Below are 11,124 nucleotides of genomic sequence, written 5' to 3' on the forward strand. Positions count from 1 at the left end.
CAATAAAAAAAAGAGATTTATATCCATTTTTCTAGATTTCAGAAATCTAATTTTCAAGTAGTGTATTTGACAAATTCGAGTACTATTCAATGATTATCCCAACACTTCTTGAAAGGAACTCGAATATATTTAAATTTCAAAAACTCTAAATAAGAGCTAAAAATCCTTAATGCAAACTAAAAGGGGTTTGTTTTAAAAAATGTCCCCCCGAATTGAATTGAACCCAAAGACTAAAACTAAGAAGAAGAAATTAAATCGTACTTAATTACCAATGACTGATCGATCAGCAACTCAGCAATTAATACATATGCATACTATTCCAGTATTCCTTTGGTGCAAGCAATATGCAGGTATACTTTGATTTGGTCAAAGTGTTGACTTTTAAACTATATAATAATGAGATCTGCGAATGTTTCAGACACGTCCCACCCCAAATGATGTGGAAACTATAGATATACATTCTTCACTAGGAAGAAAGGGGTGCACAAATTAATTAATTATCCATGCTACCATAATACAACAACTATATATACTCCGCCAAACATGGACATTGAATTCGGACAAGACCTAATTAAATACATATTTTTGGGGCATATATAGCATGAAAATATTACATACAATCGGAGCCAATCAAGTGCATGTGTATTCTTGTTTTAAACTTGTATATATATATAACTCGTACTCGAGCGCTAGCTTTCAATCTACATTTCGTACGTATCTGTGAGAATATAGAGTATCTTTTCCAACATTAAAAAATTATAACACTGTGATTTGTGTAGATATCTATAAGGGTTTTGGGCCCCTCTATTTATAGATAATTGTTTTTAAGTTGGATGTTCAATTTCCTTGGCTACCCTCCAAAATGTTCAATCCGGCCATCAGCAGCTAATCATCTATATAAATAAGTTCCTTCTGAAAACTTCAAGAGATTCAAACATGATGAAGAATCCCACCAGCCCAGTTTTTCCTCTCAGCTTCTTGTTCTTCTTCTTGGTCTTTAGGAGCAGTACTACTTTCTTAGCCATGGCACAGAACAACACAACATTAATCCCAGTTAATGTGGGTGTGGTTCTTGATTTTGATACCAGCTGGTTTGGGAAGATGGGGCTCAGCTGCATCAACATTGCGCTCTCTGACTTCTATGCCTCTCATCCCAACTACAACACCAGGCTGCTTTTGCACACAAGGGACTCCCCTAGAGATGATGTTCTCACAGCTGCTGCAGGTTCTATAATCTATCTTTCTCGATCTCTTCTCTGACTTGAATCTGAGTACTTATTTCTAATTAAAGTAAGAAACTGCATGAGAATTTGATATAATTTTCGATTTTCACCTTAATTTGAATTACAGCTCTAGACCTGATAAAGAATGTTCAAGTGCAAGCCATCATAGGCCCAGAATCATCCATGCAAACCAACTTTGTAATCAGCCTTGGAGACAAAGCCAAGGTGCCCATAATCTCATTTTCAGCAACAAGCTCTGCTCTCAATTCAATTCGGAGTAAATATTTTTTCCGAGCAGCACAGAATGACTCATCCCAAGTGAAAGCCATTAGTGCCATCCTCAAAGCCTTTGGTTGGAGACAAGTAGTGCCCATCTACGTTGACGACGAGTATGGGGAAGGAATCATTCCTTATCTCTCTGATGCTTTGCAAGATGTTGATGCTCAAATCTCTTACCGGAGTGTCATTCCTCCAGCGGCCACTGATGAACAAATTGCTCAAGAGCTTTACAATTTGACGACAATGCAAACCAGGGTCTTCATACTTCACATGTTGCCTAATATTGGGTCTCGGATTTTTGAGAAGGCGAAACAGATTGGCATGATGAGTGAAGGGTATGTTTGGATAATCACAAATGGGATGGCTAATTTATTTAGTTCCATGAATTCTTCTGACATGGAAAACATGGAAGGGGTGTTGGGTTTGAAAACTCATGTTCCAAATACAAAGGCGCTTGAGAGTTTTAGAGTTAGATGGAAGAGAAAATTTCAAGAGGACAATCCAACTATGCCTGATGTTAAATTGGATGTGTTTGGATTGTGGGCTTATGATGCTGCTTGGGCACTGGCCTTGGCAGTTGAGAAGGTAGGACCTAAAGACTTTATCTTCCAAAAGATGAATGCTTCTGGTAGTTCCAATGATCTAGAAAGATTTGGGGTGTCCCAAACTGGTCCTCAGCTTGTCCAAGCACTATCAGGGACAAGTTTCAGAGGTCTTTCAGGAAATTTCAGTCTGCTTAATGGGCAGCTACAATCATCAACTTTTCAGATAGTTAATGTGGTTGGCGGTGGGGAAAAAGGGTTTGGATATTGGACACCCCAAAATGGACTTGTAAGAAGCTTCAAGTCCACAAATTACACCAGCAGATATTCTACTTCTAATACTAGTCTTGGAGCTATTGTATGGCCTGGGAACACCACCTCTGTTCCAAAGGGTTGGCAGATACCTACAAGTGGGAAAAGGTTGAAAATTCTAGTCCCTGTAAAGCGAGGCTTTAAAGAATTTGTGAATGTGACATATGATCCAAACACTAAAACATCCACGGTCAGTGGTGGATACTGCATAGAAGTCTTTAAAGCTGTAAAAGATGCATTACCTTACCATCTTCCTTACGACTTTTATGCCTATATGCCTAATGGTTCAAGTGCTGGCAGTTACAATGATTTGGTCTATCAAGTGTTTCTTGGGGTAAGACAGACTCATGCTCTAAGCTCTTTTTTTCCCTAATTTCTTCTGATTTCACATTTTAGTCTAGCAAACTTATACAATTCTTCCACTGAAACAATGGCATTTTTTACTTGATAGAAATATGATGCTGCAGTGGGAGATATAACCATCAGAGCAAACAGGTCCCTAGCTATATGTTGACTTTACATTGCCATACAATGAATCTGGGGTATCCATGATTGTGCCTATTAGAGACAACAAAAGCAAGAATGCATGGGTGTTCTTGATGCCTTTGACCTGGGACCTTTGGGTAACAAGCGGTTGTTTTTTCATAATCATTGGTTTTGTGGTCTGGGTTCTTGAGCATCGGATAAACGAAGATTTTCGAGGACCTCTACATCACCAAATTGGCACAAGCTTTTGGTTCTCCTTCTCAACCATGGTGTTTGCACACAGTAAGTTCCCTTCAAAATGCTTCAAAAAGTGACCCAAATGGTAAAATATGTGAGTTGTATTTTACTTAGTCTGTGACTCTTTTGAATTTTTGTGACAGGGGAGCGAGTGGTGAGCAACTTGGCTAGGTTTGTGGTGATCATATGGTGCTTTGTTGTCCTCATACTGACTCAAAGTTACACCGCCAGTTTAACATCACTTTTAACAGTTCAACAGCTCCAACCAACTGTTACTGATGTGAACTTGCTCCTGAAGTATGGGAACAAAGTTGCCTACCAAGAAGGTTCTTTTGTTTCAGGGATTTTGACGCAACTAGGATTTAAGGATGAGAATCTTGTGACCTTTAATTCCATTAAAAACTTGCATGAACTTTTTCAAAACGGGTCTGGAAATGATGGTATTTCTGCTGCGTTTGATGAAACCCCCTACATGAAACTTTTTCTTGCAACTTACTGCTCAAAATACACCATGGTTGAGCCAACATTTAAAGCTGATGGTTTTGGCTTTGTAAGTTCTCCTTCTGTCTCTGCTTTTTCTCTCTGACTCTCTCATATATTTACATGTTTTCTCATGTGGGATTATTTTCCTACGTTTGATTTTGTAACCTGCAGGTCTTCCCAAAAGGTTCACCTCTTACTCGTGATGTTTCGAGGGCAATCTTGAGTGTGAATGAAGGAGACAAAATGGGATACAATGAGTGGTTGGAGAAAAGTTGTCCAGACCCCAACACCATGGTCTCTTCCAGCAGTCTCAGCCTTGAAAGCTTTTGGGGCCTCTTTCTCATTGCTGGGATTGCTTCTACATTGGCTCTCCTCATATTTGCTGCCATGTTCTTGCATGAACACAAGGAGATTGTGATGCGCCCTGATCCACAAGCCTCATTTCTGAGAAAAATTGGTGTCATATTAAGAATATTCGACCAGAAAGACCTCACATTCCATACTTTTAAGAAGAGTGAACCGGAAGTTAACACCGCAAGTGAACCACACATTATTATTGAGTTGCAGAGAGCACCCAGGGCCGGCTCAAGCCGAAGGCGAGCAAGGCACAAGCCTTGGGACTCATGTTGAGCAAAGGCCTCATATATAAAGTTCCTTTTATTAAAATAAGTCCATTATTTTCTTGCTTATTAATTTCTAGTGTGTTCTTGCTTATATATGAAAAAAAAAATAAAAAGAATCAAAAGTTCATAAGCCCAATACATATATGGACAAAAAAAGAAGGGAGGTGATATTTGTACTCCAATTTTGTATTCATGCACTTCCATCTATTATTTTTATTCTATATATCTTTTTTAATTATTGTAAATTCCAAAACCATCCTTGGTAGCTTTTTTACTTCCTGAAACATTATTTGCTTCATCTTCTCGACCCTCTGTCCCTCTCTCCCTAATTATCTATCTCCCTCTTCTAAATAGCTGATGGTTTTGGCTTTGTAAGTTCACCTAAAAAAAAATCTATTAATTTACAAATAGAATGATGAGTTTGCATTTAAACAAAAGTTATTGGGTGAGGTAATGGGTTAAAATTAGAATAGATCCGAACTCGATTCCCTTGTATGTTACCAGAAGTTATTTACATTTAAGCAATTGATGAAAGTCTTTTTAGCTTATCTCTTTGTTCAAGCACTAATCAGATTCGTTAATCATATGTCGAAGAAAAACCAGGCCCATTGTTTCTTGGGCTTTCTATATCAGCCCATTTTAAACAAAAAAACCCAGCCCACATACAAATCGTGTCGGCGAAACTTCCTCTTTTTCTTTTTCTCATCTTCAACGTTTCGAACCCTAAGTCCTAAAAATACTAACAGAGTAACTAAGAGCTCTCCCCAGGCAAAGTTTCCCCCACTTTCTCGCAGTTTCCCACCCTCCAAACACCTGAAAATGAGCACAATCAGTCTCCGCAAGGTCAACACCCGGCTGCCGCCGGAAGTGAACCGGGTGCTCTACGTCCGCAACCTCCCCTTCAACATCTCGAGCGAGGAGATGTACGACATATTCGGCAAGTACGGCGCTATACGGCAGATTCGCATCGGGTCGAACAAGGACACGCGCGGGACGGCGTTTGTGGTGTACGAGGACATCTACGACGCGAAGACGGCGGTGGACCACCTCTCCGGGTTCAACGTGGCGAACCGGTACCTGATCGTGCTCTACTACCAGCAGGCCAAGATGAGCAAGAAGTTCGACATCAAGAAGAAGGAGGACGAAATCGCCAGGATGCAGGAGAAGTACGGCGTCTCTACCAAAGATAAGTAATCCAATTATCCTCTGTTTGGCCTCTGGGATATCCTATTCCTTGCTCTGTGTGTTGTATTCGCTGATCAGGATTATCTTTATTCTTGATTTTATGTAATCCGCTGTTTGGGATTTGGACTAGACTACTTTGTTAATTGTTATGATCAGCTTGGAATAGTGAGAGCAATTGGTTTTAACAATTTGATCTTGCTTTGTATATGTACAATTTATAATTAACCAGATGCTAATAATGTTTGACAAGAATATGATACATTGATTACAAAACTTTCCTAGCAGACGAAGCATGCTGTCTTCGTCATTTTCTTTGTACACAAACATTAGATTTACAATAGATATCGTATCAATCAGGGTAGATATTGTTCAAGACGCTGTTTCAATTTTTGGAATGTTATCGGCTTCGGCACAAACGAGTCCATACCATTTGCAAAACACTCCTCTGCGCTCTCCGAAAATGCATTTGCTGTCATCTGCACCATACATACCAAAAAATTTTTTCTTTTTAAACAAATGAACAAACAAGAGAGAAATTTTGAGAGACTGTAAATGCTTACCGCAATGATTGGGACTCGCTTTCGGGAAGGCACATAACCATGACCATTTTGTGATGAAGACATAGGTTGCTCAATTCCAGCTTTCTCAGCTGCATCCCAGTTGCCAGTTTCTTCAAAAGAGCGTATTATTCTTGTAGCTTGAAGGCCATTCATAACTGGCATTTGGACATCCTGCAAAATTCAAGAAACCCATGAATACTAAGACTAAGATTCTTGCGTTTAAGTAAAACAAAATAGTTTTAGGAATTTTGTAGAAATTATATACCATCAGAATGAGATTGTAACTGCAGCGTTGAACTGCACGCACAGCTTCGACTCCATTACTCACAACCTCAATGCTGTGCCCTAACCGCGCCATCATTGACTGCGTCACCATAACATTAATCTTGTTATCTTCAACAAGAAGAATCTTCGGTTCCAATGTTGATTTTGGCATTTTTGAACTGTTGCTGGAAGTACACTCTGAGTCTAGGTCAGATTTGTCCTGCCTCTTACATGTTCCTTGGGGTTCTCTTGTCTTTGCTGCTACTGCAATTTCTCTGCTTGCCTCTGCATGAGAACTTGAATCTGTTGTAGAATTTTGGGATCGATTATTTGTGTCATCTTGACCCTGTTTATCTGTACAAGCTGGAGTTTCGAAATTAGAATCTGGGATGTGACTCACTGAACTCTCTGGTTCAGATAATGTCTCAGCAGCATCACCGGTTGAGCAAGCATTTTCAACTGAAGCTATCTCCTCTGTTGGGATGTTATTATACGGAAATGAGTATGAACTTTGTGAGAACCCATTGAGTTTTGAACTAGTAAACCCGATTTTATGTGGTAACAATTGTTGGGTCCTGCTGGATCCATTAGAAGAGAACAGAGAACCTAAAGTGCGCGGTTGAAACTGGAAAAAGCTCTCAGCTGTTTCATCAGTTGCAGCATCATGATTAGCCATATCCGTGAGTTCATCAGAATCATCAGAATTTTCCGATGATGTCGATACCTTGTACGGTAGCACAAATGTAAATGTAGACCCGCAGTGTTCTCGGCTAGACACAGTGAGTTTACCCCCCATTAGCTCAACCTACAGCAAACACATTAATCCAAATGTTTTAAGAGGGAAGTATTAAATAAGATTGGCTTCAATCGCCTACAGTAACTCACTGGATTAATTTGGTGCCAAAAAAATTAGACATTTGTAGGAAAAAATGTTTACCAATTGCTTGCATATTGCTAGTCCTAATCCTGTCCCGCCATATTTTCGAGCATGATCAGCACTGACTTGCATGTATCTTTTAAACAGGGTAGGTAGAGCATTTTCTGATACATGAAATTCAAATAAGTAAAATGAGTAAAATTTAATAATGGGAATTAACTTGAAGGTTCATTACAGAGTTGATAACTTAAAGCTTACCTGGTATTCCAATTCCTGTGTCATATACATCGCAGCGTAACCACACTGTTTTTGTTTCAGGGGAATGAGGTTGCTCCTCTTTATCTCCATCAATCGAGGCTTCACTCTTAACAGGTGTCGTAGGTTCATCATTAAGTGAATGATTTTGGTGCCCGTTGCCATGAAAACCCTCTTGATCGCAACAAGTTTGAGTTGTTGATTTCTCTTCTTTCAGTCCATTTGCCGAACCCGTTGATTGAACTGCATTTTGAGGACATCTTTCGTTGTCTCCATAAGATGGATCTGATACCACGTAAAGTTTTATCCCAACTTTCCCTTCATGAGTAAACTTGATGGCATTACTGCAAAATGTAGAAACAAGTAAAAACGAAAGGCATAACCAAGTTGGTGAGTCCTAGGAGAAAATTGAGTCCTACAAGATCCATACTCCATACCTGATCAAGTTGGTGAGAATTTGACGAATCCTTAAAACATCTCCAATCACCTCCACAGGAACATCCTCCACTACATGTCCTTCCAAGGTCAAAATCTTCTGCAATGATGCAGCAGCAGTCTGCAGTACATGCTTTACTACCTCTCTTGGCCTGAACTTTGTAGCTTCCAACTTCATTACTCCTAAAAATGGATGGGAGTGAAGGAACATCAGATAACTGGAGATTGTTGTCCTCAATGGTAGACAATGGGAAAAGGATGAAGTTTCAGACCTGACTCAACCTTGGAAAGGTCAAGGATGTCGTTTATCAGTTGAAGGACCAAATCCCCTGAAGATAACATGACATCCAAAAGCTGGCGTTGCTCTCGATCAAGTTTTGTGGTGGTAAGAATCTCAGCCATGCTAACAACCCCAGAAAGAGGAGATCTTATCTCATGAGACATTGTTGCCAGCATCTGTTTTGCTCGCATTGTCTCCTCTGTTATATGAATTGTTTTGTTCAGTTCTGTTTCCTTGGCTTTTTGGACTGCTATTTCCTCGCGAAGCTTTGCCATCTTCTCTCTTTTCCTCACCTATTGTGCAAGAAGAAACACAGACAAAACCCTTTTAAGGATCTGAAGAAAGTCTTCAAATTGAACACTAAAACAAAATGCAATTAATTACCTGATCAGTTACATCCATCCCCATATAATTTATACCAATTGTCTCCCCTGCCTTGCTAAAGACAGGTTCCACATATATCAAAAATGTCTTTGACCCAAATAATGGAGTCTCAAATGTAATCTCCCTTTTTGCAGGTATGCCTTTTTCCAGAACCTCTCTCTTGAAATCTTGAGATTCCTTAACACCAGCCCCAGTAAAAATTTCAACATCTGTTCTTCCAATAATGTCCTGAAAAATTAAAAACAAGTTTAAGTTGGTTTAGTGTCACACTGTCACTTAAGCGATGCTTTAGGTCAGGATTTAGGCTATAGCCTAACAGATCAGAAGATGAAACTTGCAAAATACATTAAAGTTATGCAGCAATCCTATCAAACCTTGAATAAGAACTTCAGTGGCAATTAATTACCTCCTCTTGCAAACTTGGGAAGTGATTATAGATAAAGCGATACCGCAATTCTTTATCCTAAAATAGAAAGTTTTCGAACAAATCAGTCCCTTGTAAGTAAAATATGATGCTAAAATGGGTGCAAAAAGATGGCGCAGTGGAGATAAGAGCATTGCAAAATTGAAATTTTCAATTACCTGATGGCCAATAACAACAGGTGCATTCTGAAGTACAAAATGTAAGAAATTATCTGCTCTTTTCAAAATCTGGGACAATTCTTCCACTGGTGAGGACTGCCTTTCAAGACTTGTAATGCTTTCCTGCAATTTATCCACCAGTACCTGCTCTCTCTCAACACTTGCCTCCAACAATTTCTCTAAATGCATGGCCCTCTGCTCCCAGTACACAACAGTATCATACTCAGCCTCTATCTCAACTCTCTTACTCTGAACAACAACATCATGTTTCTTCCGAGGAACATCCGGCCATATATCATAAACTTCATCTAAAATCGAAATGGGGCGTTTGTCACCTCCATAACTTTCTTCCTCGAACCGATGCTCTTCCAATATCTCCAATTTCTTGAGCTCCACTTCCTGCCTTTGTTTGCTTAGGCTGTCAAGCTCTTCTCTGAGAAGGCGTACGGCGTTTGCTTGCTTATACTCCCAGTGTTTTACAAGGAATGCTAATTGGGAAGAGCCTTGATCGGTATAGTTGGTCAGCTCCAAAAGACGCTTGAAATCTACTATAGTTGGTTCCTCCATAATTGTCACCTCCTCCAACATGTCTTGATCTGGTCCTGGCTTTTCTATGTTAAATTGCTTCCCGGCATCACTCCCAATATCTTCAGGCCACATAGAAGGGAGGACTTCCATGTCCATGTCTTCAATACTATCAGGCTCCATCTCCCAAACCATGAAATTCACTTCAAAATTTCATCCAATTTATGTGTCTCCAAAACATTTCAACACCAAAATGCTACTAATTCTTGCCTCTTTACCACTATCTCAGCTTCTGCAATATTAACAGGACCCTGAATGAAGATCCCAAGGGCTTAATATGCTGTACTCTACTCGCACCAGAAGTCGCAAATCAATGAGTACCTGAATAACAACAATAGAATCAAACCAAGCCAGATTAAACCCAGATGCCAAATATATGAAAGTGAACCAAATTGAGAATTTTCTCTAAAACCATGAAGAAACAGAGACAAGATTTTTCAGATGTACAAGTAACAGAAGAACAATGTTGACCAATGTCAAGATTATCACATGGAGGACCAAGTAGCATGTATGTATGCATTCTCTACCTTCCCCTGATTATAGAAGTTGGACAAAATCAATAACAGAACTGAACTCGAAATAAACATAGTTAATTGAGTTGAGAACAAAAGTGTCAAAATCAAAGAACTCTTTATTAAATTCTTTGGATTCCAATTTGAATAAAACTCTGCCAATGGCAACACAAGAGTCTTAAATTATTTCTCATTTTTAATAAAAAGGCAAGGAATTGAAAGAACCCGAAATTGGAACAATGAAGGCAAGATCGATCCATCGATGAAAACCAGTCAAACACAAAAGAAAGTCAAATGATTGAATGGGGTTGATCAAGCCACAGAATTATAAAACTAAATCATACCCAATGAACAATTAAGGCCAAAACGGTGAATTAAGAAGCCCCATTGACAAGAAGCTAACCTTTTGTGACAGAACCAAAGCAACCCAGCAAAGCAAAGCACAGCCTCTGAATAAGAAGAAGAAGAAGAAGAAGAAGAAAAATAGAGTCTGAGAATGGCAAAAGCCTTTCACTGTAGATCTGAAGAATCTCTACCATCAACTGTTTAGTCAAAAGCCTTCACTGGTATTGAATCAGTTAGAGGGAGAGAGAAAGAGGGAAAGCATGTGAGGGAAAGAGAAACAAAGGAAAAATGTGGGGGAGAAGAGAGAAAACCAAGAAGCCATGTGCATTTGGAGGTCAAAAATATTAGAATTATTGGCCCATTTAAGATGCCAATTTTTTAATTAATCTGAGCCCGAAAAAATTTGTTATTTTAATTCTCTGACGTCTCCTCTCTCTCTCTATGTCTGTGTGTGTTTGTTTTTTGAGTTTACATTCAGAGTTCCTCTTCTGCAAAAACTAAGACTAACAACCCACACAATGACACAATCACCTATCAGCAATGGTTTACAAAGGCTTGGGAATTCTTTGGTCTTTTTCTCTCTTTAAAGAAAGAAAAGAAAAATAAAGTGACAGTTAGACAGAAAGGTTTTTGGGGGTTGGAGTTTTAAATGGGAGTTGAAGATTTTGTTATTCC

At 39.1% G+C, this 11,124-nt stretch overlaps 3 protein-coding genes across 3 annotated transcripts; 2 read left to right on the forward strand and 1 right to left on the reverse strand.

The window, feature by feature from the left end:
• Positions 1-936: 936 nt before the first annotated feature.
• On the forward strand, positions 937-4,192 carry LOC147278446 (glutamate receptor 2.7-like). The gene is given in 6 exon segments (XM_086250175.1): positions 937-1,225; positions 1,351-2,690; positions 2,808-2,855; positions 2,857-3,124; positions 3,223-3,624; positions 3,717-4,192. Coding segments are annotated over 6 exon segments (2,823 nt in total).
• A 706-nt stretch (positions 4,193-4,898) lies between these two features.
• On the forward strand, positions 4,899-5,598 carry LOC147278447 (splicing factor 3B subunit 6-like protein). The gene has a single exon (XM_086250362.1). It carries the CDS (start codon positions 5,005-5,007, stop codon positions 5,377-5,379), a length of 375 nt encoding a protein of 124 aa, XP_086106488.1. The 5' UTR covers positions 4,899-5,004; the 3' UTR covers positions 5,380-5,598.
• Positions 5,599-5,700: 102 nt separating this feature from the next.
• On the reverse strand, positions 5,701-9,727 carry LOC147278448 (histidine kinase 5-like). Its single transcript, XM_086250361.1, is given in 10 exon segments — positions 5,701-5,850; positions 5,853-6,101; positions 6,196-6,999; positions 7,132-7,235; positions 7,330-7,670; positions 7,764-7,944; positions 8,034-8,334; positions 8,426-8,653; positions 8,832-8,888; positions 9,008-9,727. Coding segments are annotated over 10 exon segments (3,096 nt in total). The 3' UTR covers positions 5,701-5,739.
• Positions 9,728-11,124: the final 1,397 nt, after the last annotated feature.

Source organism: Dryas octopetala, chromosome 7 (assembly GCF_963921425.1).
Source record: "Dryas octopetala chromosome 7, drDryOcto1.1, whole genome shotgun sequence".
In the NCBI taxonomy this organism is placed as follows: domain Eukaryota; kingdom Viridiplantae; phylum Streptophyta; class Magnoliopsida; order Rosales; family Rosaceae; genus Dryas; species Dryas octopetala.

What these genes read in the sequence shown, in the direction of transcription:
- LOC147278447 (XM_086250362.1), top strand. Translation starts at nt 5,005, where the DNA reads ATGAGCACAATCAGTCTCCGCAAGGTCAACACCCGGCTGCCGCCGGAA.